This window comes from Chiloscyllium plagiosum, unplaced genomic scaffold (genome assembly GCF_037043375.1).
Source record: "Chiloscyllium plagiosum isolate Xiang-an unplaced genomic scaffold, Cpla_swu_hap1 HiC_scaffold_17, whole genome shotgun sequence".
Lineage (NCBI taxonomy): Eukaryota > Metazoa > Chordata > Chondrichthyes > Orectolobiformes > Hemiscylliidae > Chiloscyllium > Chiloscyllium plagiosum.
This window is the reverse complement of record NW_028270155.1, coordinates 2,359,806-2,387,402: the sequence shown is the minus strand read 5'-3', so window position 1 is coordinate 2,387,402 and position 27,597 is coordinate 2,359,806. Positions and strand designations below refer to the sequence as shown.

The following is a 27,597-nucleotide window of genomic DNA, read 5'->3' as shown; positions in this document are numbered from 1 at the left end:
GAGGGGGGCGGGGTGAGGGGGGCGGGGCTCGGGGCTGGGGCGTTCGTCGCTAGCGCTGGGGGCGTGGCTCGGGGCTGGTGCGGGGGGCGGGGCTCGGCAATGGGTTGGGGCCTGGGCGCGGGGGCGTGGCTCGGCGTGATGGGGGCGGGGCGCGGGGCTGGAGCGGGGGCGGGGCTCGGCAATGGGTTGGGGCCTGGGCGCGGGGGCGTGGCTCGGCGTGATGGGGGCGGGGCGCGGGGCTGGAGAGGGGGCGGGGCTCGGCAATGGGTTGGGGCCTGGGCGCGGGGGCGTGGCTCGGCGTGATGGGGGCGTGGCGCGGGGCTGGGGCGTTCGGCGCTGGCGCTCGGGGCGTGGCCGTGGCTCGGGCGGGAGCGGGGGGCGGGACTCGGGGCGGGGTCGTGGCTCGGGAAGGGGTGGAGCCTGGCTCGGGGCAGGGCGGGGCCTAGGTACGGGGCGGGAGGCCGGGCTTGTCGGGACTTGTCAAAGGGACGGCGGTAATGCTACTGCAAGAGGCTTCACCCCGGAGGGTTCTCCCGAAACTACAGCAATGGTTGCTCGACTACAGCAGCCGGCACCGTCTGGACTCCGTCACCCGCAGTGAGTAAGAGAGAGGGCCCGGATACTGGTACCGTCTGGGCCCTGCCGCTCCCTCAGCACTGACCCCCCGACAGTGCTGCACTCCCTAAGCACTGACCCTCCGACAGTGCGGCACTCCCTCAGCACTGACCCTCCGACAGTGCTGCACTCCCTAAGCACTGACTCCCCGACAGTGCTGCACTCCCTAAGCACTGACCCCCCGACAGTGCGGCCCTCCCTAAGCACTGACCCCCCGACAGTGCGGCACTCCCTAAGCACTGACCCCCCGACAGTGCGGCACTCCCTAAGCACTGACCCCCCGACAGTGCGGCACTCCCTAAGCACTGACCCCCCGACAGTGCGGCACTCCCTCAGCACTGACCCCCCGACAGTGCGGCACTCCCTCAGCACTGACCCCCCGACAGTGCGGCACTCCCTCAGCACTGACCCCCCGACAGTGCGGCACTCCCTCAGCACTGACCCCCCGACAGTGCGGCACTCCCTCAGCACTGACCCCCCGACAGTGCGGCACTCCCTCAGCACTGACCCCCCGACAGTGCGGCACTCCCTCAGCACTGACCCCCCGACAGTGCGGCACTCCCTCAGCACTGACCCCCCGACAGTGCGGCACTCCCTCAGCACTGACCCCCCGACAGTGCGGCACTCCCTCAGCACTGACCCCCCGACAGTGCGGCACTCCCTCAGCACTGACCCCCCGACAGTGCGGCACTCCCTCAGCACTGACCCCCCGACAGTGCGGCACTCCCTCAGCACTGACCCCCCGACAGTGCGGCACTCCCTCAGCACTGACCCCCCGACAGTGCGGCACTCCCTCAGCACTGACCCCCCGACAGTGCGGCACTCCCTCAGCACTGACCCCCCGACAGTGCGGCACTCCCTCAGCACTGACCCCCCGACAGTGCGGCACTCCCTCAGCACTGACCCCCCGACAGTGCGGCACTCCCTCAGCACTGACCCCCCGACAGTGCGGCACTCCCTCAGCACTGACCCCCCGACAGTGCGGCACTCCCTCAGCACTGACCCCCCGACAGTGCGGCACTCCCTCAGCACTGACCCCCCGACAGTGCGGCACTCCCTCAGCACTGACCCCCCGACAGTGCGGCACTCCCTCAGCACTGACCCCCCGACAGTGCGGCACTCCCTCAGCACTGACCCCCCGACAGTGCGGCACTCCCTCAGCACTGACCCCCCGACAGTGCGGCACTCCCTCAGCACTGACCCCCCGACAGTGCGGCACTCCCTCAGCACTGACCCCCCGACAGTGCGGCACTCCCTCAGCACTGACCCCCCGACAGTGCGGCACTCCCTCAGCACTGACCCCCCGACAGTGCGGCACTCCCTCAGCACTGACCCCCCGACAGTGCGGCACTCCCTCAGCACTGACCCCCCGACAGTGCGGCACTCCCTCAGCACTGACCCCCCGACAGTGCGGCACTCCCTCAGCACTGACCCCCCGACAGTGCGGCACTCCCTCAGCACTGACCCCCCGACAGTGCGGCACTCCCTCAGCACTGACCCCCCGACAGTGCGGCACTCCCTCAGCACTGACCCCCCGACAGTGCGGCACTCCCTCAGCACTGACCCCCCGACAGTGCGGCACTCCCTCAGCACTGACCCCCCGACAGTGCGGCACTCCCTCAGCACTGACCCCCCGACAGTGCGGCACTCCCTCAGCACTGACCCCCCGACAGTGCGGCACTCCCTCAGCACTGACCCCCCGACAGTGCGGCACTCCCTCAGCACTGACCCCCCGACAGTGCGGCACTCCCTCAGCACTGACCCCCCGACAGTGCGGCACTCCCTCAGCACTGACCCCCCGACAGTGCGGCACTCCCTCAGCACTGACCCCCCGACAGTGCGGCACTCCCTCAGCACTGACCCCCCGACAGTGCGGCACTCCCTCAGCACTGACCCCCCGACAGTGCGGCACTCCCTCAGCACTGACCCCCCGACAGTGCGGCACTCCCTCAGCACTGACCCCCCGACAGTGCGGCACTCCCTCAGCACTGACCCCCCGACAGTGCGGCACTCCCCCAGCACTGACCCCCCGACAGTGCGGCACTCCCCCAGCACTGACCCCCCGACAGTGCGGCACTCCCCCAGCACTGACCCTCCGACAGTGCGGCACTCCCCCAGCACTGACCCTCCGACAGTGCGGCACTCCCCCAGCACTGACCCTCCGACAGTGCGGCACTCCCCCAGCACTGACCCTCCGACAGTGCGGCACTCCCCCAGCACTGACCCTCCGACAGTGCGGCACTCCCCCAGCACTGACCCTCCGACAGTGCGGCACTCCCCCAGCACTGACCCTCCGACAGTGCGGCACTCCCCCAGCACTGACCCTCCGACAGTGCGGCACTCCCCCAGCACTGACCCTCCGACAGTGCGGCACTCCCCCAGCACTGACCCTCCGACAGTGCGGCACTCCCCCAGCACTGACCCTCCGACAGTGCGGCACTCCCTCGGCGCCGAGGAGTCCAGAACTAGAGGGGCATAGGTTTAGGGTGAGAGGGGAAAGATATAAAAGAGATCTAAGGGGTAACCTTTTCATGCAGAGGGTGGTATGTGTATGGAATGAGCTGCCATTGCAAGTGGTGGAGGTTGGTACAATTGCAACATTTAAAAGGCATTTGGATGGGTATATGAATAGGAAGGGTTTGGAGGGAAATGGGCCAGGTGCTGGCAGGTGGAACTAGATTGGGTTGGGATAACTAGTCGGCATGGACAGGTTGGGCCAAGAGTCTGTTTCCGTGCTGTACATCTCTATGAGCCTCCAACAGCGCGGCACCCCCTCCGAGCTGACCCTGCGACACCACAGTGCTCTCTCGGCGCTGACCCTTTGATGGCGCAGTGCTCCCTCGGGCTTTTCTCTGGTTGAGTAATATGGGGACACTCTATCAGGATAGAGTTGAGGAATAATTTGTTAATCCTGGAACTGTCTCTGTACAGAGAGATGTTCCCTTGCTGCTGGCTGCGGTAACCAGGTTAAGGTTGTCGTTAGTCTGGTTTGGTCCAAACTGAACCAAACAAACTGATGAAACCTTGCCTCTGCTCTTGAATGGATCGGCCTTTTGGACCTAGACTGATGTGAGGCCCCCTAGAGTCAGTGAGGTAACAGTTTCATCCAAGTCTAGTCACTAAAAGCTGAGTGTCTGAGTGTTTCCTGCTAAATGAAGTCAGTCAGACATGTGCCTATGATGTTTCTCTCTGTTCTGCCTTATTCCTGAATAGCCATAGCATTCCCTTTAACAAGAATTTTGTGGCAGGAATTATCATGCTTTTTAATATTCAAAGTTAAGAAGATGTTTTTCCATAAACCTGTGTATTGACACAAAGCACACTATCTGCTGGGATCTGTACTGCTGACATGAAAACTGCACAAGGAAAGTCTGAGCAAACCTGCAGATAAGTAGCATTCCCCATCCCAGCCTCTGCAGCCTGAGTGTATTGAGCAGGCAAAAGTGACGACTGCAGATGCTGGTGATCAGAGTCGAGAGTGTGGTGCTGGAAAAGCACAGTAGGTCAGGCAGCATCCGAGGAGCAGGAAAATCAACATTTCATTCCTGATGGAGGGCTTTTGCCCGAAATGTCAATTTTTCCTGCTGTGCGGATGCTGCCTGACTTGCTGTGCTTTTCCAGCACCACACTCTCTTGAGTGTATTGAGTGATGAGTGAGGCTGGGTCCTCAACCGCGATTGTAATTGTAACGATGCATATGGTTTTGAGTGTGGAGAGCAAGTGACCGAGTGTTTCTGCTCTCAGTCACCCAGTACAGTGCATCCTGCTTATCAGTGAAGCCATAAACATTGTTCAGGACAAGATATCATCACCTGCGGTGACTCTTGTGATCGACTTGCTTATCCACACTCTGGGTCACAGTTACATTTGATATGATGTTGAACTAACAAGAAGCAGTTTAGAATAGGAGGAAATAACTTGCTGATTTCCCACCACCGGAAGCATACTGTCTGTGTTACAGCAGAAACTGGAACCCTGGGTAGCAGGTGTATCAACAACTAGGTCCCTAGGTAACCCAGTACACCTGGCTCCAACTTGGATGGTAATTGGAAGCTGTCTAAATTGAGGGTGGCCATTTATTGAGGCTTTACTGAGCATTCTCCCAGGAGATGCTCTCAGTCTGTGTCTGCTTTCAGCAAACACTCAAGGGAACAGAATCTCTGTATTATCCCTGTCCTGAGCAGATGTAATGGATTTGAAATAACAAACTCATTTCACTGCATTTACTAGGTAACTGAAACAGAAAAATGCTGGAAATGCTCAGGCCTTCCAGCATCTGAGCAGAGTGAATATTTCAGGTCTGTGACCTTTCATCAGAAATGGGAACTATGAGAGTGGTGACATATTTCATTGAGAATAGCTGCAGGGAAAATAGGAGCAAGAGAGGATCTGATTGGGCAACAGAGACACAATGGCAGAAGGGTTGATGTTGCAAGACAAAAGGAGATGGTAATCAGGGAAGTGCAGAAACAGAAAGGAAGGTCTAGGGGAGCTGTAAACAGTGATATCATTGATCCCAGGTTGGGAAACAAGTGGGAGCAACATGAATGATGTCAAACTGTTGTCTCTGGAGGGCAGGAAAAGATCAAATTGAATGTTCCAGTGAAGGTTACTACAAACTGAGCACTAGACAATAGGTGCAGGAGTAGGCCATTCTGCCCTTCGAGCCTGCGCCACCATTCATTATGATCATGGCTGATCACCCTTAATCAGTCTCCTGTTCCTGCCTTATCTCCATAACCCTTGATTCCACTATCCTTGAGAGCTCTATCCAACTATTTCTTAAATTAATCCAGAGACTGGGCCTCCACTGCCCTCTGGGGCAGAGCATTCCACACAGCCACCACTCTCTGGGTGAAGAAGTTTCTCGTCATTTCTGTCCTAAATGGCCTACCCCTTATTTTTAAGCTGTGTCCTCCACTACACAGATTGCTGAAGGTAATACTAACAATTTAATACTGTAACCTCCAACCTGCCTTTTCGAAGTGGCTATTAATGGTGATTTTACTGTTCACGTTCATACCTCCCTTAGACCTTGCATTTAATATCTGTATTCATCCCATCACTATCTTCCTTTTAATCTCTTCCACTCTGTCCTGTCACAGAGACTAATGCAGAGCTGCCAGAACTATTGTGGAATTATTTGCTAATTGAAACATAGGGGCAGGCAGAGGCCATTCGGCTCTTTGAGCCTGCTCTGCTATTCACTACAATCATGGCTGATCATCCAAATCAATCCCCGTATCCTTTGATCCCTCGAGTCCTAAAAACTATATCTAACTCCCTCCTGAACACATTGTGTTTTGGCTTCGACTGCTGTCTGTGGCAGTGAATTCCACAGGCTCCCCACTCTCTGGGTGAAGACATGTCTCACCACAGTCCTAAGCAGCCTACCCTGTATCCTTTAAACGGTGACCCCTGGTTCTGGGCTCCCTGGTCATTTGGAACATTCTTTCTGTTTTTACTGTGTCTAGTCCTGTTAGAATTTTATAGTTGCTGTGAGATTCCCTCGCATTCTTCTAAACTCCAATCAATATAATCCTAACCGTTACAGACTGTCCCTGTGTGTCAGTCCCACCATCCCAGGAATCGGTCTAATAAACCTTTGCTGTGTCCATCGCCAGAAGATAGTCAGGTGTCAGGAGCTGTTCCTCTTCTCTTGCAGTTTGCCTCGAGGGAAGGGGTATTCATATCCCTGATTGTGGAGCTCTGTCTCTCCGAGTAGTCTCTGCTGCCTTATGGGACAGCGTGAGAAATGACCGCACTGAGCATTACGACAGAGTCCTGGATTTCGTGAATACCACCTGGGAACAGGCTGCAGGCCTGGTCTCCTACCGACATTACCTCAAACTCTGCATTGCATTCAAAGCCAAGGTAGGTATGGAACTGGGCAAATTCCATTTCTCACTGCTGCAATTATAAGGGAATGGTGGACACAAGCTGCAGATATTGCACCATATCAGGGAGGGGGGGAAGTGACCTTAGCTCCAAGAGGCAATCACACTTCAGACCAGGTCATTTGGAATTAGGCTGTGATCAGGGACAGGCTGTGACTATTGGTCAGGGAGGTCTGAGGACCCAGGGTAAAGTTGTCGGAGGGTCTTTGCTCCAACAATAGTCCAGCAGCTGTGAGGTTCTCTGAGATGCGCAGACTGTTGTGAGGATGAGCAAACTGACCGTGGTACTCTGGTAAACGGAGCCATTCGAGCTGGGGAAGGACATAGGAATGTAGATGTGGTGGTGGGGGAGGGGGTGTGGTGTAATTTGGGGTTGTGGGTAGATGTGGTGGGGGGTTGGTCGGTGTAATTTTGGGATGGAGGGTAGACTTTGTTCTGTATAGCTGTGAGCAGGAGTCCTGGTGGCTAAACTGCCTGCCCAGTGCCATGGTTAAGGACATGTTCTTGGAGAGACAGACAGGCAGATCCTACAGACATTGTCCATGTTGGAACCAATGACATTGAGCAGAAGCACCTCTCTAAACCCCATCAAAGAATTTGATCAGCTAGGAGCTAAAGCAGAACCTCCAGGGTAATCCTCTCTGGATTGCGACTAAGCCAAGAGTAAACTGGCATTGGGTAAATAAAGTCAAGGAGTTAAAGATTGATGGGGAAGGAATGGGTTTCAGTTTGTACGGCAGAGACACTGGAGCAGAAGACAGCAGTTCCAGTGAAGAGCTTTGTTTGAACCATACTGAGACCAGGATCCTGGCGAATCAAATAACTAGTGATGAACAGAGGGCTTTAAACTAATTGGTGGTGATCCTGAGGAGAATGCCAGGAGGGTGGCTGATGCAGGAGGGGGGGAAAGACTAAGGAGGGAGGAACATGTAGGCTGACAAAACAAATGGGTATGTAACACTGCAGGACATCTGAAGTGGGACAGGAAGGAACAGAATGTATATAGAACAACCTTGATTATCCAAACATCAATTATCCAAATTTATGATCATCCGAACAAGATCTCAAGGTCCCGTAAATGCTGCTTTTGTTTGCGATCAGGTCAGTTATCTGAACAATCAGTTATCAGAACGAAATACACTCCACTCGTCTCATTTGGGTAATCAAGGCTTTTCTGTGAACAGTGTAAAGCAGCAAATAGGGTCAAAGGAGGGAAGAATAGTTAGAAGATTAAATTAATGGCTCTTTACTCAAATGTATGTAATATCAGAACAAAATAAAGTAATTAATGGTGCTAAAACAGGTTAAATGGGTACAAGCTTAGCCATTACATAGGCATGGTTATAAGGAGATTAGGCTTTTTGAAGGTTAGGCAGGAAGGAAAGGGAGATGGGATGGAATAAGTACAGCAGCAAGAAATGACATTGGAGCGGAAGGTGTAGAATCGATTTAGGTGAAGGCAAGGAATAACGAGAGAAGACTCTGGTGGGAGAGAGCTTGAGGATAGGGAATAAATCCGGAGATAATGAGGATGTGCAACAAAGGCAGTACATTAATCATGGGGGACTTCCATCTTCGCGATAGATTGAGATAGTCCGACTGGCAGTGGGAGCCAGCAGAATTGACAGGGTATATTCAGGACAGTTTTGTATGCTGTGGATCCAAACAGGAATCAGGCTGTTTTGGACCTAGTGATGTGGAATGAGACAAGTATAATAAATGATCTCAAGGTAAAATATCCTGTAGGAAACAATGACCATAAGATGGCAGCATTGAGTGTTTGGTTTGAGAGAGGGGGAGGTTACCAGGCTCCCTGGATGAATTGTCCCGTGATAATAGCATTGGGTTATCACCATGATGGTGAATACCAAGGACTTAAAGCAGCAGGAGCCTTACAGCAGTACGGAATGTGCAAGGGGAAACTCCTAAAAGAAAGCAGAAGAGCAAAACGGGATATGTCTGAATAATGGCAGGTAAAATAAGGGAAAGAATTTTAAGTTCAGATACAAAAAACAGGAATTGCTGGAAAAGCTCAGCGGGTCTTATAGCATTCTATGGAGAGAAATCAGAGGTAACGTTTTGGGTCAAGTGACCCTTCCTCAGAACAGACCGGCCCTGATGAAGGGTCACTGGATCTGAAACATTAAGGCTGATTTCTCTCCGTAGATGCTGCCAGACCGGCTGAGCTCGGAATTACAGGAAAAGCTAGAATCAAAGAATCTATGATTCAAGTTTTTCCAGTAACTCCTGTTTTTGTTTGAGTTCTGGATCCATAGTGGTTTCGGTTTTTATGAAAGAACTAAATTATTTTACAATTATATTGAGGGAGAAAAGATGTTTTGGGGCAGAGGAGGGGCCATTGAGGATTACATTGGTAATTTGTGTGTGGAGCAGAGGACCTAAGTGTGGTTATACATAAATACTGTGTCGGTGTTCACCAGTGAGAGAGATGTTGGTATAGAAATCAGGGAGGCGATCTTATATAATTTTTCAAAAATTAGCAAAGACGGAGAGAGAGGAGCCTCTGAGTGGTATGGTAGGTATAAATTGAGATAAATCTCCAGGACCCGATGTAATGTATCCCGGTTATTGGGTGATATAACAGAAGAAATCAGGGCACTTGCAAAAGTGTTCTGTTCCTCTCTAATTTCAGGACGGGTGCCAGAGGACTGGAGACAGAAACGGTATTAATATAATAATCATGGGGAACTTTACAAAGGTGGACTGTGAAAATCAGGTTGGCAGTGGATCCCAGGGGAAGGAGTTTGTGGAATGTCTATGAGACGGTTTTGATGGAGCAGCTTGTGCTGGAGTCTACCAGGGAACAGGCAATTCTGGGTTTGGTGATGTGTAATGAAGGAGACTTAATTAGGGAGCTGGACAGAACCCCTGGAGGATAATGACCATAATATGATAGAATTCACTCTGCAGTTTGTGAGGGAGAAGCTGGAATCAGATGTAACGGGATTATAATTGAGTACACGAGAGGAGCTGGCCAGAGTTGATTGGAAGGGGAGCCGAGCGGGGAAGACAATGGAGCAGCAATGGCTGGAGTTTCCCGGGGTAATTTGGGAGGCACAGCAGAAAATCATCCCAAGGAAGGGAAGGGGAAAACAGCCCTAAGTCTTGATCCCCGTGGACACCAACGACATAGGTAAGAAGAGATGGTGCGGATTTAAGGCAGAAATTCAGAGAGCTCGGGTGGAAGCTTACAGCTAGGACAAAGAGTGTTGCTATCTCTGGTTTGTTGCCCGAACCACATGCTAGTGAGGTGAGGAATAGGGAGAGAGAGGAGTTGAACACATGCTACAGGGATGGTGCAGGAGGGAGGGTTTCGGATACCTGGATAATTGGGGCACTTTCTGGTGTAGGTGGGCCCTCTACAAACAGGATGGTCTTTGCCTGAACCAGAGGACTACCAATATCCTGAGGGAGGGGAGGAGAGGGGAGGGGGGTGTGGTGGGGGGATCATTTGCTAATGCTCTTCGGTTGGGTTTAAACTAATTCAGCAAGGGAATGGGAACCTAAATGATGGTTTGAGTATAGAGGAGGTTGAGAGTAGGGAGGTCCAAAATAAGGTTTCAGGGTCGCAAGAGGGCACCAGCAAGCAAGACGTCAGTTTGAAATGTGTCTGTTTCAACGCCAGGAGCGTCTGGAATAAGGTGGGTGAACTTGCAGTGTGGGTTGGTGCCTGGGATTTTGATATTGTGGCCACTTCAATGACATGGATAGAGCAGGGATAGGAATGGTTGTTGCAGGTTCCGGGATTTAGATGTTTCAGTAAGAACAGGGAAGGTGGTAGAAGAGGGTGGGGGTGGGAGGTAGCATTGTTAGTCAAGGACCGTATTACAGTGGCAGAAAGGACGTTTACGGACTCCTCTACTGAGGTAGTATGGGCTGAGATTAGAAACAGGAAAGAAGAGGTTATCCTGATGGGAGTTTTTTGTAGGCCTCGGAATAGTTCCAGAGATGTAGATGTAGCAAAGATGATTCTCAGTAGGAGCGTGAGTTAAAGGGTAGTTGTTATGGGTGACTTCAACTTTCCAAATATTGACTGGGAATACTAGAATTCAAGTAGTTTAGATGGGTCAGTTTTTGTCCAATGTGTGTAGGAGGGTTTCCTGACAAAATATAGACAAGGCAAAAACAATGACTGCAGATGCTGGAAACCAGAGTCTAGATTAGAGTGGTGCTGGAAAAGCACAGCAGGTCAGGCAGCATCCGAGGAGCAGGAAAATCGACGTTTCGGGCAAAAGCCCTTCTTCTTCAGGAATAGAGACAAGCCAATAAGGGGTGAGACCACACTAGATTTGGTACTGGGTAATGAACCTGGCCAGATGTTAGATTTGGAGGCAGGTGAGCACTTTGGTGATAGTGACCACATCACTTTAGCAATGGAAAGGGACAGGTATATACTGCAGGACAAGAGCTACAGCTGGAGGAAATGCAATTACGATATGATTAGGCAAGATTTAGGATGTGTAGGATGGGGAAAGAAACTGTAGGGGATGGGTACAATTAAAATGTGGAGCTTATTCAAGGAAAAGCTACTGTGTGTCCTTGATAAGTATGTACCGGTCAGGCAGGGAGGAAGTTGTTGAGCATGGGAGCCGTGGTTTACTAAAGAAGTTGAATCTCTTGTCGAGAGAAAGAAGGCTTATGTTAGAATGAGATATGAAGACTTCGTTATGGCGATTACAAGTTACAGGGTAGCCAGGAAAGACCTAAAGAGAGAGCTAAGCTGAGCGAGGAAGGACGTGAGAAGTTGTTAGTGGATAGGATCAGGAAAACCCTAAAGCTTTCTATAGGTATATAAGGGACAAAAGAATGACTAGAGTAAGATTAGGGCCAATCAAGGACAGTAGTAGGAAGTTGCCTGATAAATCTGTTAGAATTCTTTCTGAAGTAATGAACGAGTGAGATAAAGGAGAGCCAGTGGATGTGATCTATTTGGATTTCCAGAAGGCCTTCCTCAAGGTGCCGCACGGGAGGCTGCTAAATGAGAAGAGCCCATAGTGTTAGGGGCAAGGTGTTAAAGTAAATTTTGGATGACACTACCTTCAGATCCAGGACACTTTGGATCTCTGCCGCGGGTTTCAGAAACAGTGCCACCAAAGGAGTCTGGCAGCCTTCTCATGGAGGCATTCACCAATGAATCTCTGAACATTACAAGTAAATAGCATTTTTAATATCTTGTTTGAGTATAATTGATATAAAGGATTCTGACATCACAGGGCGGAATACAAATCTCATTAACAATGTGGTTTTCACTCTCCCAGTAGCTGGAGATCACTGCCTTCCTGTGATAATATTAAACTGTTCACAGAGACCTGTGACTATACTGTTCTCAATCTCCTGCTAATTGATAAAGGGGTAGATAATGTGTTTTAGTATCAGTAGTGTGGTTAGTCTTCACATACTCTTGTTAACTGGCAAGGGACTATATGAATGGAGATGGGAGGTAGTTAATGGGTGTCTGATCGGGGCTGACAGTCCTGTTCAAAAAGTGAGTATCTGCTCGGGGCTGGGAGCGAAATACACGCGTATGGCTCCAGACGGCTTTGGTGGTTCAGGGGCAGCCAGACCCCTGCTGTGATCTCTGGTCTCTGCCTGAGACTGGACAAGCATACAGTCATATATGTAGAGAATCATTCCAATAGGGGACCTTTTAACCTTTGAATTCCCACTGCCTATAAACACGAGGATAAGCCAGTGAAACAGAACATTTAACTTCCTAGGGTTCAAAAACTTCATCAAAAGTCCTGGCATGGATAGAGGATTGTGTGACTGGCAGGAGGCAGAGAGTGGGGATAAAGGGGTCTTTTTCAGGATGGCGGACAATGACTAGTGGAGATCCACAGGGGTCAGTGTTGGGACCACAGCTATTCATGATATACATTAATGATCTGGATGAAGGAACTGAGGACATTGTTGCTAAGCTTGCAGTTGGCATAAAAGGTGGAGGGACAGTAGTGTTGAGGTGGCTGCAGAAAGACATGGACAGGCTGGGAGAGTGGGCAAAGAAGTGGCACATGGAGAGTGTGAGATTATGAACTTTGGTGGGAAGAATAGAGGGATAGAATATTTTCAAAATGGGGAAAGGCTTCAGAAATCTGAAGCACAAAGTCATAGTTCAGGGATTTCTTGAGGTTAACAGGCAGGTTCATTTGGCGGTTCCGATGGCAAATGTTATGTAAATATTCATTTTGTTATGGATCAGGCCAGACCCCCTCAAAACATCTCAAGAAAGTTGCCCAGACCCAGACCCTAACTCTGGTAGCTGTTTTAAGCGGATGTAACATACGTATCCCAGGAGGGATGGAGATGGCCCAACCAGTTAGTTTTAAACAAAACAGAATTTATTTGCAAGATTACTGAAACACAAACAAAAGAGAGCAGAATATAAACTAACAACCTCTCTGAAACCCTGACAGATTCTTACAGCTTAATGATGCTGTTCCAAATTCCTGCAACAAACCCCATAAAGACCCCTTGGCACCAAAGGTAAAATCAAACACTGGGTCTTACAGGAGAGATGTTGGGGAGATTCAGCAGGGAACACCTTCTTCCATGGAGCTGTTTTTTTGACCAGCAGCCTCAAAACTGACTGACTGACTGCTCTGACTAGCCAGACTGCTAAAACCAAACAAACCAACCCAGAGAGAAGCTGAGCTGGGAGAACTGGGCACTCCCCTTCAAATGTACAGTTAAAAAAAAACTTCAAAGCTTCCCCAAGACATTTTGGAGCCTGTGTCTTTACGACCATCCAAACAAAAAAATCAAGGACAACCTAACCTTATTAAAGGAGCAGCATTATCACAGTTTAGGGATATTCTGTTGAGGCTGTATAAGGGTCAGACTGCATATGGAATATTGTGAGCAATTTAGGGCCCTGTATCTAAGATGATGTGCTGGTGTTGGAGCGGATCCAGAGGAGGTTCACAAGAATGATCCTGGGAATGAAGGGTTTGTCATAATGGGAGTGGTTGAGAACTCTGGGTCTGGACAAGATAGAGTTGAGTAGAATGAGGGTGTGGGCTAGGGGCTGTGAGCTGACAATAGTGAGGTAAAAACAATGACTGCAGATGCTGGAAACCAGATTCTGAATTAGTGGTGCTGAAGAGCACAGCAGTTCAGGCAGCATCCGAGGACAGGCAAAATCGACATTTCGGGCAAAAGCCCTTCATCAGCCTGAAGCTTGGAGAGATAAGCTAGGGGAGGGTGGGGGGTGGGGAGAGAGTAGCATAGAGTACAATAGGTGAGTGGGGGAGGAGATGAAGGTGATAGGTCAGGGAGGAGAGGGTGAAGTGGATAGGTGGAAAAGGAGCTAGGCAGGTCGGACAAGTCCGGACAAGACAAGGGGACAGTGTTGAGCTGGAGGTTAGAAACTAGGATGAGGTGGGGGAACGGGGAAATGAGGAAGCTGTTGAAGTCCACATTGATGCCCTGGGGTTGAAGTGTTCCGAGGCAGAAGATGAGGCGTTCTTCCTCCAGGCGTCTGGTGGTGAGGGAGCGGCGGTGGAGGAGGCCCAGGACCTCCATGTCCTCGGCAGAGTGGGAGGGGGAGTTGAAATGTTGGGCCACGGGGCGGTTTGGTTGATTGGTGCGGGTGTCTCGGAGATGTTCCCTAAAGCGCTCTGCTAAGAGGCGCCCAGTCTCCCCGATGTAGAGGAGACCGCATCAGGAGCAGCGGATATGATAAATGATATCAGTGGATGTGCAGGTAAAACTTTGGATGTGGAAGGCTCCTTTAGGGCCTTGGATGGAGGTGAGGGAAGAGGTGTGGGCACAGGTTTTACAGTTCTCCTTCTTTAGAGAAACACACCAGATGGCCTCTTTCTTTAGAGACCGCAATTTCCCTTCCCACGTGGTTAAAGATGCCCTCCAACGCATCTCGTCCACATCCCGCACCTCCGCCCTCAGACCAAACCCCTCCAACTGTAACAAGGACAGAACGCCCCTGGTGCTCACCTTCCACCCTACCAACCTTCGCATAAACCAAATCATCCGCCGACATTTCCGCCACCTCCAAACAGACCCCACCACCAGGGATATATTTCCCTCCCCACCCCTCTCCGCCTTCCGCAAAGACCGTTCCCTCCGTGACTACCTGGTCAGGTCCATGCCCCCCTACGACCCACCCTCCCATCCTGGCACTTGCCCCTGCCACCGCAGGAACTGTAAAACCTGCGCCCACACCTCCTCCCTCACCTCTATCCAAGGCCCTAAAGGAGCCTTCCACATCCATCAAAGTTTTACCTGCACATCCACTAATATCATTTATTGTATCCGTTGCTCCCGATGCGGTCTCCTCTACATCGGGGAGACTGGGCGCCTCCTAGCAGAGCGCTTTAGGGAACATCTCCGAGACACCCGCACCAATCAACCACATCGCCCAGTGGCTCAACATTTCAACTCCCCCTCCCACTCTGCCGAGGACATGGAGGTCCTGGGCCTCCTTCACCGCAGCTCCCTCACCACCAGACGCATGGAAGAAGAACGCCTCATCTTCCGCCTCGGAACACTTCAACCCCAGGGCATCAATGTGGACTTCAGCAGCTTCCTCATTTCCCCTTCCCCCACCTCATCCTAGTTTCTAACCTTCAGCTCAACACTGTCCCCTTGACTTGTCCGGACTTGTCCGACCTGCCCAGCTCCTTTTCCACCTATCCACTCCACCCTCTCCTCCCTGACCTATCACCTTCATCTCCTCCCCCACTGTACTCTATGTACTCTATGCTACTTTCTCCCCACCCCCACCCTCCTCTAGCTTATCTCTCCACGCTTCAGGCTCTCTGCCTTTATTCCTGATGAAGGGCTTTTGCCCGAAATGTCGATCTTGCCTGTCCTCGGATGCTGCCTGAACTGCTGTGCCCTTCCAGCACCACTAATCCAGACGCTGACAATAGTGAACTGAGTGTGTCAGACTGTAGAAAGGCTGATTGAATGGAGGGGAGATCTGTTCCAGTAATGAGCTTGGTTCTGTATTATTTAAATTGACTGTGCCTGAGCTATGTCCCCAGGTTAGCCTCTGTCTGAATGGCTGGGTTGTGAAGCAGGCTGGGCTGGTGGGTAAGGTCCTGTCTGATGGGTTTGTCTGTTGTCTCTGTGATGAAAGACCTGCTGAGGCTGAGGCTTCTCTCTCCATTGCTCTCCCTGTACAGCTGCTGATGGAGATGTTTGTGAAACGACAGAATTTGTTGGACATTCTTCAGACTCTCGAGCGATATTTCCCCAAAGTAGTTACAGCGGATCCTCAGGCAGTAAGTTGTGAATTGTTTTACACACTCGGCTGACCCCCTCCAATCCCAAGAGAATAGCCATCAATCCACTGCAGCCTCTTGGGCGCTCTGTGTCTAGGCATTGACCTCATATTGACCACGTGCCCTTTCCCTGTGCAGACTTTACTGCTTGTTACACCAGGGGGACGGAATGGGGAGGAGGGAGTGCATGGGACAGGGAATGGCTGGTGGCAGGGAATGGAGGGGGGAAGAGTGAGTCTGGGGGGCGGAAATGCTGATTGTGACATTATCCTGTTTCTGTTGCATTCCTGTGAAGACCCGAAGAGATATTCAGAAGGAGCGACAGTGCCGGCTGCAGTTTCGTAACCTGGTTCTACTTTTGGTCCGGGATGACGTTTACCGGGAACAGTTCCTGCAGGTACTAGCAGTAAACCAGCCTGAACTCTGACCCCTTCCCGGGGAGCAGGACAGTGGCTCGTCATTGGTGCACTTCTTGGCCCTGCCTGGACCAGGGGCTCCAATGGGGCTGAAGAACTGGAGCAGTTATGGTTTGCTCAGCTGCTTCCAGTAGAGTTTTTGTTGCATTTCTCAGGATGGTGTTTCTGCTGCCTACCATCTTCACCCTCTCCTGGTAGCTGACAGGCAGTCCCTGTTAGGGTTAGTGGCCCCTCATGGTGTGGTCATCAGTAGCTGGTTCTTTAACAGGGGGCAAAGGGAGGTGCCGGCCCCCCTCATTTTCCGTTCACCCTTACAGTGTAGCTTCATGGCTGGTGACTAGCAGCAAGGCAATCCCAGCTTATTTCCCCTCCAAAAACCGGGCCTTAACCCCATCCTCCTCACCATCAACACATCATCACTTCACAGGATGAAACTAAAAGACTGAAGATCCATTTTAATACTTATGTACCCACCGTTGTGTGCCCCTTTCTTGTAAATGCCTCCCAACAGCATGGATTGAGCCCTCTGCCCACTGACAGTGTGGCCCTCCCTCACTGCTGCTCTGATGTTCTCAGCGCTCCACGTCTCCCAGCTGGAGACTGACTGTGTAACCTGACTGCAATGAAACAACTGCACGTGTTTTTGCAAAACTTGGATGGAGTTAGGTTGTAGGTGAAAAGGAATCCAGCACTGAATAAGATGAAGGCTGTCAGTGAATCATCATGTATTTGTTTCACAGTTAAAGGATGAATTTACAGGTTGGTTGTGGGGGTGGGGTGTTTGGTTAATGACCGCCTCCTTGTTACAAAAATCATTCATGAACTGATCAGCTTTAGGAGGCCCGGCCCATGGCACCATCACACCGTTGGCAGCTAAACAAACAGTGTGTCAATTATACCTTACAATGGGAAGATGTCCCACTCTGTAAAGGTCCCAGTGGAGGTAATACTCAGCGGGTGCTTCTGGGCCTGCTAACTTGTAGATGCACTTTGTGTCCGTTCTCTGTGTGTCTGTGTTTGGGTGGCTGGGGCTGATCGGACCCAATTAGTGATTGTTACTTGGTCTGTGCAGGATGAACTGGAGGAGGAATTTGGCAGCTTGTTCATGGCTTCGACTCGGAGACTGCTGTGGGAGTTCCTGGAGAGGTTGGAGAGCATCCTGCCTCAACCAAGGATTGATCAGGTAACCAGGAACAGGCCCTGTTATTCACTCAAAGTTAAGCTGCTCAGTTTCCAGCCAGTTATTTTCAGCTGCACTTCCCTAGTTTTTTTTGTTTGATTTGGTTGTATGAATCTGTGTGGAACAATTCTAGATAGCTGACAATGAAATATCGTCAGGCCACCCGAACACTGACACTGCACACCGTTCATTCATTCTGACATTGGGAGGGTTGTGAAGGAGTAATGTCACTGCATAACAATCCAGAGGTAAGAGTTCAAATCCCACCGCAGCAGCTCGACTGTTTCAATTCAATTAGTTAAAGAATTTGGGAATTACAAAGCTGGAGTCAGGAAGATGATCATGAAGCCACAAGATTGTTATTAAAAACTCACTTGCTTCACAACTGACCTATAGGGAAGGAAATCTGCCATCTTTGCCTGGTCTTTTTAATCACTAGTGGAAATGTGGGCATCTAGAACGAGGGGGCACCGTTTCAGTGTAAGAGACCTCTCAGTATGAAACGAAGGAGCAATTTCTCTCTCAAACAGCATTTATGTTTGGCATTCTGGTCCTCCGCAGTGGATGGAGGCTGGTGTATCACATAAGTCAGGAGAAAGTAAGGACTGTAGATGCTGGAGATCAGTCAAAATTTCTGGCGCTGGAAAAGCACAGCCGATCAGGCAGCATCTGAGGAGCAGGAGAGTCAACGTTTTGAGCAGAAGCTGTTCTTAAGGAATGTTGGGGAGGTTGGGTGTGGGTCAAGGAGGCTGAGAGATAAATGGGAGGTGGGGCTGGGAATGCAATAGATTAAGGTGGTGGGTCTTGGTGATAAGTCAGACAGGAGGGTGGAGCAGATAGATGGGAAGGGAGATGGGCAGTCGGACAGTTCAAGAGGGTGGTGCCGAGTTGAGGGTTAGATCTGGGAGAAGGTGGGGGGGGGGGGGTGCGCTTTAAATATTCAGCCTTGGAAATACCAGAAGTCACAGGTTATGAGGAATAGGTAGGTACAAGGTTGGGTTCAAGATCAGATCATTTGTGAATGTAATGAATGGTACACCAGGCTGCTGCTCCTTTGTCTTACCTTCACATCTCCAGTTGGTCATATTGATGTACGTGCTAGAGGGGAGTAGCTCATCCACACAGCCCGCTGATGATAGCCCCTGGGCTACTTTTAATGCTATCTCCTTTTCTGTTTGCCTCAACAGCTGCTGGCTGCTGGTGTCAATGTTGGAAGCCTGTCATTAACAGAACAGAGCCTCCTGTCTGTCCTGATCAACCCCCCCACGTGTGTCTCTGATGTGCTGCTAACACTGATGCAACGACTCCAGGAACAGCGCAGCCAGGATCTAACCAGTGAGTTCTCTTTTACTATCTCCGTCCCCGCTCCCTGCAGGTGGGACAAACTCTCTTACTGGATCAGTAATCCCAGGGTCATGAGTTCAAATCCCACCATGGCCAGTTGTTAGTTTGAAGATACTGGAAATAAAGATTTCAAACTTTCATTCTGAAATTTAGAAAGGAACTGCTGTCCTTACCCAATCTGGACAGGCTTGTGGTTCCACTCTGTAAACGCATGGTACACTCTTTAAATGCCCTTTGAAATGATCAAGCAGATCTCCCTGGTATATCCGTGGAGCAGCTTCCCCACCCCAACCCTGACACTTTGCACTGGAATAGAGACTCCCTGCTATCAGGTGGAAGAGCCAAAGGACCAAGAGGAAACTTAAGGATGTTTTCCACTCAGTGTGATGGCTCTCTGGACTCAGTGCCTGAAACGGAGTTCTCAATATTTCAGTTGCAAACAAGGAACGAAACCAGATAGGGGGCCCACCTGGCATCAGTCTCAGCACTGGAAATGACACCAGCAGAAACAGCCCTGTCGACCTTGCAAAGTCCTCTTTACTAACAATTTTAAAGAGTGCCAGCAATAGGAGGCTGTCTTACAGATTAGTCAAACAACAGTCTGATCTAGTCATGCTCAAGGAATCATACCTTAAGACAAACCCCCAGACACCACCATCGCCATCCCTGTCTCACCAGGAGGGAGTTGTCCTGTGAGTTATTAACATTGTCTCAGACACCATGACCAGTGTCTGAGACCAGACACCATGCTTCAGGTTAAACGTGGGCAATGAAACCTCTAGCTGGTTACCATGTAATACCCTCCCTCCGATGATGAATTGCACCCCTTTGTATTGAACTACAGGAAGCAAGCTGGGTACACCACCACCTTCAAATCCCCATCCAAAACACTCACCATTCTTACTTGCAAATATATTGCTGTACCCTCACTGTCACTGGGTCAAAATCCTTGAATTCCCTCCCTAATGGCATTGTGGGTCAACCCACAGCAGGTGGACAGTAGCAGTTCAAGAAGGCAGCTCACCACTACCTTCTCAAGTTGAAAAATGTGGTGCTGGAAAACACAGGCAAGGCAGCATCCGAGGAGCAGGAGAATCAACGTTTCGGGCATAAGCCCTTCTTCAGGAATGAGGCTGGTGTGCCAAGTGGACTGAGATAAAAGATAGGGGGGAGGGAATTTGGGGGAGGGGCACTGGGAATACAATAAGTGGAAGGAGGCGAGGGTGATAGGCCGGAGAAGGGGTGGGGGCGGAGAGGTCGGGAAGAAGATTGCAGGTCAAGAGTGTGGTGCTGAATCCGGGGGTTTGGGACTGAGATAAGGTGGGGGGAGGGGAAATGAAGCTGGAGAAATCTACATTCATCCCATGTGGTTGGAGGGTTCCTAGGCAGAAGATGAGGCACTTTTCCTCCATGCGTCGTGTGGTCAGGGTCTGGCGATGGAGGAGGCCAAGCTCCTGCATGCCCTTGGAGTGGGAGGGGGAGTTAGTGTTCAACCACGGGGCTGTTGGGTTGGTTGGTGCGGGTGTCCCAGACGTGTTCCCTGAAACGTTCTGCAAGTAGGCGGCCTGTCTCCCCAATATAGAGGAGACCACATCGGGTGCAACGGATACAGTAAATGGTGTGTGTGGAGGTGCAGGTGAACCTTCTCAAGGGCAGCTAGGGACAGGCAATAAGTGGAGTCAAAATCCTGTCCTCGCACTGAGAATACCCTCCATGTTGTGTGGCACGATCACAGCGAGATGCGACAGACTTCAAACAGATTTATCAACTCCAGGTTGGGCGTCCATGAGGTGCGGTGGGCCATCAAAAGCAGCAGAATTGTACTCCAACACAATCTGTAACCTCATGGCCTGGCATATCTCCCATTCAACCATTACCATCAAACCAGGGGACCATAGAAAACATAGAAAAAAACATAGAAAAATACAGCGCAGTACAGGCCCTTTGGCCCTCGATGTTGCGCCGATCCAAGCCCACCTAACCTACACTAGCCCACTATCCTCCATATGCCTATCCAATGCCCGTTTAAATGCCCATAAAGAGGGAGAGTACACCATTGCTCCTGGCAGGGCATTCCATGAACTCACGACTCGCTGAGTAAAGAATCTACCCCTAACATCTGTCCTATACCTACCACCCCTTAATTTAAAGCTATGCCCCCTTGTAATAGCTGACTCCATACGTGGAAAAAGGTTCTCATGGTCAACCCTATCTAAACCCCTAATCATCTTGTACACCTTTATCAATTCACCCCTAAACCTTCTTTTCTCCAATGAAAACAGCCCCAAGTGCCTCAGCCTTTCCTCATACGATCTTCCTACCATACCAGGCAACATCCTGGTAAACCTCCTCTGCACCCGTTCCAGTGCCTCCACATCCTTCCTATAGTATGGCGACCAAAACTGCACACAATACTCCAGATGCGGCCGCACCAGAGTCTTGTATAACTGCAACATGACCTCAGGGCTCCGGAACTCAATTCCTCTACCAATAAAAGCCAGTACGCCATATGCTTCCTTCACCGCACTATTTACCTGGGTGGCAACTTTCAAAGATCTGTGTACATGGACACCAAGATCCCTCTGCTCATCAACACTACCAAGTATCCGATCATTAGCCCAGTACCCCATCTTTTTGTTATTCTTCCCAAAGTGAATCACCTTACACTTAGCTACATTGAACTCCATTTGCCACCTTTCTGCCCAGCTCTGCAGCTTATCTATATTCCGCTGTAACCTGACACATCCTTCCTCACTGTCAACAACTCCACTGACCTTCGTATCATCCACAAACTTGCTCACCCAACCTTCTCGCCCCTCCTCCAGGTCATTTATAAAAATGACAAACAGCAATGGTCCCAAAACAGATCCTTGTGGAACACCGCTAGGAACTGCACTCCAAGATGAACCTTTACCATCAACAACTACCCTCTGTCTTCTTCCATCCAGCCAATTCCTAATCCAAATCTCCAACTCGCCCTAAATGCCATACCTCCATATTTTTTGCAGTAGCCTACCATGGGGAACCTTATCAAACGCCTTACTAAAATCCTTATACACCACATCTACCGCTTTCCCCTCGTCCACCTCCTTAGTCACCTTCTCAAAGAATTCAATAAGGTTTGTGAGACACGACCTGCCCTTCACAAAACCATGCTGACTATCCTTGATCACATTATTCCTATCCAGATGTTCATAAATCCTATCCCTTACAATTCTCTCTAAGACTTTGCCCACAACAGAAGTGAGACTCACCGGCCTATAGTTACTAGGGTTATCCCTACTCCCCTTCTTGAACAAGGGAACCACATTTGCTAGCCTCCAATCTTCTGGCACTACTCCTGTAGACAACGAGAACATAAAAATCAAGGCCAATGGCTCTGCAATCTCCTCCCTTGCTTCCCAGAGAATCCTAGGATAAATGCCATCAGGCCCAGGGGACTTATCTATTTTCACCCTTTCCAGAATTTCCAACACCTCTTCCCTACATACCTCAAAGCCGTCCATTCTAATTAATTGTGACTCTGTGTTCACATCGGCAACAATGTCCTGTTCCTTAGTGAATACTGACGCAAAGTATTCATTCAGTGTCTCCCCAATCTCTTCAGCCTCCACACCAACTTCCCACTACTAGCTTGACTGGACCTATTCCTACCCTAGTCATTCTTTTATTCCTGACATACCTATCGAAAGCCTTTGGGTTTTCCCTAATCCTACTAACTAAGGACTTTTCATGTCCCCTCCTTGCTGCTCTTAGCTCTCTCTTCAGATCCTTCCTGGCTATCATAACTCTCAATCGCCCCAATTGAACCTTCACTCCTCATCTTTACATAGGCCGCCCTCTTCCATTTAACAAGGGATTCCAATTCCTTATTAAACCACAGCTCCCTCACATGACCCTTTGCTCCCTGCCTGACAGGTACATACTTATCAAGGACACTCAATAGTTGCTCCTTGAACAAGCTCCACATATCAATTGCACCCTTGCCTTGAAGCCTACTTTTCCAAGCCACGCATCCTAAGTCGTGCCTCACCACATCATAATTTCCCTGCCCCCAGCTATAACTCTTGCCCTGTTGTGCACACTTATCCCTCTCCATCACTAGAGTAAAAGTCACCGAATTGTGGTCACTGTCCCCAAAGTGCTCACCTACCTCCAATTCTAACACCTGGCCTGGTTTGTTACCCAGAACCAAATCCAGTATGGCCTCACCTCTTGGCCTGTCTACATATTGTGTCAGGAAACCTTCCTGCACACATTGGACAAACACCGACCCATCTAACGAACTCGCGTTATAGCTTTCCCATTCAATATCAGATAAGTTAAAGTCCCCCATAACAACCACCCTATTACTTTCACTGGTTCAACCCAGGTTCAATGCCTAAAAATGAAGTGTCAGCCTAGTGAAGCCACCAAATAGGACTACTTGCCACACAGCATAAGCAGCAAATGATAGAGCTTAGCGATTCCACAACCAATGGCTCAGGTCTGAGCTCTGCAGTCCTGCCACATCCAGTTGTGAATGGTGGTGAACAACTAAACAACTCACTGGAAGAGGAGGCGGCTCCACAAATATCCCCATCCTCAATGATGGAAGAGCCCAGTACATCAGAGCAAATGGTAAGGCTGAAGCTTTCACAGCAATCTTCAACCAGACGTGCTGAGTGGACAATCCATCTCTGCTTCCTCCAGTGGTCCTCAGCATTACAGATAACCATCTTCAGCCAATTTGATTCACTCCATGTTGTAGTGATTGTAATGAGGTCAGCCAGGTGGACCTCATAGCATTAGTTCCATTATTGTTTAATGTGGTCCAATAAGGGAGCCCTGGCTGACAGTGCTTTTGCTGGTAGTCTAGTGGTAAGGATTCTGTGCTTTCACCACTGTGGCCTGAGTTCGATTCCTGGTCAGGGAATGATTTAGAGGTGCTGGTGTTGTACTGGGGTATACGTTGTTAAAAATCACACGACAGTTTATTTGGAAGCTTTCGGAGTGCTGCTCCTTCATCAGGGGATTGTGGAGTATAAGGTTGTAAAAACAGGAGTGTAAGTGGGCCTGGGGAGGGTAGGTCAGTACGCAGGGTAGCCAGAGAACGGAATGCTGACGAACTGTCCTGCAGGAAGGCTAGTGAAGGACGATCTGATCAGTATGTGGTGTGGACGGGTGTCGGATGTATGTTTTATAGCTGTATTGATTGCACTGTCTTGTCTGTGTTTGTTACTGTTACCTTTTGACTGAAAGTGGGATTTGAGGTTTGTCCTCATTTCCCTGAAAACTGGTTGAACGGTGGGGTGTGGGGTTTGGCTTTTCTGCCCCTTCCCATTTTTGTGAACTGTTGTTCTGTTTATTGTTAATGGTATTTTATACTGTTTAATAAAACAGGAGTGTCAGAAACCCTGTCACTCAGAGCTGGATCAGTGTCAAAGAGCCTCTCCAGGTAAATAAAGGGTGACTTGGTAATGCAATACTGGCCTCTGGGGTGTTATTTGACGTGCAATATCTGGAAATGGTTGGAGGTCCTGACAACATTCTAGCAATAATACTGAAGACATGCTCCAGAACTTGTTCCCATACAGTAATACTGGAAAAGCACAGCAGGTCAGGCAGTATCCAAGGAGCAGGAGAATCGACGTTTCGGGCATGAGCCCTTCTTCAGGAATGAGGAAGGTGTGCCAAGCAGGCTAAGATAAAAGGTAGGGGGGAGGGTCGTTGGAAATGCGATAGGTGGAAGGAGGTTAAGGTGAGGGTGATAGGCCGGAGAGGGGGTGGGGGGGGCGGAGAGGTCAGGAAGAAGATTGCAGGTTAGGAAGGTGGTGCTGAGTTCGAGGGATGGGACTGAGACAAGGTGGGGGGAGGGGAAATGAGGAAACTGGAGAAATCTGAGTTCATCCCTTATAGTTGGAGGGTTCCTAGGCGGAAGATGAGGCGCTCTTCCTCCAGCCGTCGTGTTGCTATGGTCTGGCGACATCGCCAAATGTGTTTAACAGGAACAGAGAATGCTGTGTAAATACAACGGGTCTGGCAACAAGTGACGAGAAAAAAAATACTATAAATGTTGAGTCTCGTGACCCTTCGCTATGTGTCTCCAGTATTCCTTATGTTTGATTTCCAACGTCCACACTTGTGTGCCTATTCTCACATTTGACGAGATGCAATTCGAAAACCGTGCTGAATTGATGGAACATGTTTATTGTCTTTTAGATCTCAACTGGAGTAACAGTGAGATACTGTTTGGAATTCCGTCGACCAGCTCCCCATTACACAGTGTCCAGAGTAGATGCCACTGCACTGGAGCAGAACAAAAACCTGGGGAAGCCCAGGAGAATGGAGAAGGAAATTCTCAGCCATTCTGTGGCAATATGAAACATCAGGAAGAGAAGGTAACAGAGCAGTGGCTGGGAATTTCACATCCTGAAATAGCAAATGAAGTTGAGGAAACTGTGAACTGGACAGAGATGAGAGGGAATCACACTGAAGTTGGCGTGAGGCTGGACAGCCTGAGAAATGGACAAGGAGTTGCCACAGAGGGGGAGGACCACAGGAAGTGTCCTTCCCCTTTGGCTCACAGTCAAGGGCTGGTCTTCTCTGCTCTCCATTTTGACCAGTCATGTAATGAACAGTTTGAGGATTGTATGAGGAAGTTGTCCCCTCCCAACCCACTCCAATCTCAGGTTATCAGTACCAGCCCAGTCCCAGTGTGCCCCTCAATCCAGACCCAGGCCAATAAACCTCTGTCCCAACCAGTCGCCTCCACAGGACTGGGGTTAAATGCTGACCTTTGTCCTGGTGCATCCCATTCCAGCACATCATCACCTTTCCAAGTACACAGTGACTACTCTCCTGATTCAGGATTACTGTCACTAAACCAGCCTGGACAAAATGGCATTGATCTGCAGGCCCTGACAGCAGCCCCAATCTCACCAGCAGTACAAGCAACACTTTTACATTCTCCCTTGTTTCAACCCAAGATATTCCTGCTCAGACTAACCACTGACCAGAATGCCCAACCATCAGTATCCAACAGACTGAGTTCACAGGGGAACGGTTCATATGGAGTTGGGGACCATTACCAGCTCAGTGAGGCAGATAATTGCAGAGGACATAATGCACGCACCTTACCATGGTCGCTCCGTAAAAGACCTCCGCAGACTCCTAATGATCAGATGCTGTTGTACAACAGCTTCAACAGAAGCCTACTTTTCTCTAGTGAGGAGTCATCTCAATCTGATAACAGTGACTCTGAATACCTCCCCTATGACAGACAGATAAAACATCCAGGCAGATGGAATAGATGCCAGAAGAGAAATTCAGTCAGGCAAATAATTGGGGCCAAATAAACAGGTCATTGTTTGTTTTAAAAGGTTTGTTATAAAGGGGAAGGAGTTGTGTCACAGTTGTACAAATCTTTTGAGTAATCTGTACAAGTCTGTGCACTGCACCTTGGTATGACCGTTTGGTCTTCGAAGGAGTGCAGTCAAGATTCCAAGCCTCCAAAAGCTAAATTCTGAGGAGACATTATTAAACTAGTCATTTATTTCCTAGAATAGATAAGGTTAAGAGTGTTTTGACTGGAGTATTCCATTAATAGTGTAGCTAAGTAAACTGACGGGAGCCTAGGATTAAGGAATATGTCCCTAAAATCAGCATTAGCCCATCAGGAGTGTAATGAAGGAACATTCACCCACAGGATGAGGAAATATGAAAGGTGCTGTCTCAAAGCAGTCGATTCTAGCTCAGCTAATTTTAAATCCGTAGTTTTGTTTGTCAAGGACAATAATGAATGTGGAGCTAATGCAGGATGATTGCAGTTACGATACAGATCAGCTGTGACCACATTGTTCGTGTCCACCTCCCCTGAAGGGTGAAAACGCCAATACGTTTGTGCCTCATTTCTCTGCAGCTGGTTACTGGACCAAGCAGAAAGAAGCTGCACCCCCACTGCAGGTGTCACACTGACTGTAAAACGTGTATAAATTACAACTGCAAATGTCCTGGCATCTGATTAAAATCAGTGAATCTCAGCCCGTTGTCTGTGCCAACTCTGAAAGAACTATTCAGTTAATCCTACTCCCCTGCTCTTTACCAAAAATCTGCAAATTTTTCCCTTCAAGTATTTACCTAATCCCTTCAATTAGCCAAAATTTAATTTCCATGATGATGATGTCCGTGTCCATCATTACAGGTTCATCATAATGATGACATCACTTGTATTTAAACCTGACTTTTGAATAAGTTCAGAGTCATGTGAACAGACAAATGAGGAGTAGGCTGCTGCATTCAATAAGGTCATGGCCAATCTAATTACAGTCCTATCTATCCCTGATTAAACTTTCACCCACTTTGCTTATCGAAAATCTATCTCCTGCTATCCTAAAAATATGCAAGGACTCTGTTTCTGCCACATTTTGGAATTCACTTCCTCAAAAGACATTCGACCCTTTGAGAAAGTTTCTGTTAATTTCTGCCCTAAATGGGTGACTCCTTATTTTTAAAGAGTGATCCCTATTTCTAGATTCTCCCAAAAGAGGAAATCTCCTCCTTTTCACATATTGCTGTACAGATACATCAATCTTACTGTTAGCTTTCTGAACAGGGCAGCTCAGTTTATTCTAAATGAAGATGGGGACAGTATTAATCATGAGTTATTTATTGTGTTTCTGGAGTTTTCACTACAGGAACCTGTTGCCATTGTATTTATGGGTCTTGCCTTAAGAGACTGTGGACAACTATTTATTAATGGATCACAAGTTAAATACTGAGGAATTTCATCTTTTTATTCCAGTGATTGATTATGGTCTTGATGTTTGTTATAAAACTGAACTACAGTTGAAATGTTAACATTTTGTAATTGTTTTACTAAATTATTGCATTCAAAAACCTAA

General features: G+C 49.5%; 1 protein-coding gene across 3 annotated transcripts; it reads left to right on the top strand.

Moving 5' to 3' along the window:
* Window positions 1–450: 450 nt before the first annotated feature.
* Window positions 451–27,597, top strand: LOC148147271 (uncharacterized). 3 transcript variants are annotated; one of them, XM_087995671.1, is made up of 7 exons: window positions 451–597; window positions 6,281–6,489; window positions 15,677–15,775; window positions 16,071–16,172; window positions 17,264–17,374; window positions 18,559–18,706; window positions 24,917–27,597. In XM_087995671.1, the coding sequence occupies exons 1-7, from the start codon at window positions 498–500 to the stop codon at window positions 26,050–26,052; spliced, it is 1,905 nt and encodes a 634-aa protein (XP_087851797.1). In that variant the 5' UTR covers window positions 451–497; the 3' UTR covers window positions 26,053–27,597. The 3 variants fall into 3 exon arrangements, with proteins under 3 accessions (XP_087851797.1, XP_087851798.1, XP_087851799.1); XM_087995672.1 differs by lacking the exon at window positions 15,677–15,775; XM_087995673.1 differs by lacking the exon at window positions 6,281–6,489 and having other exon boundaries at window positions 474–597.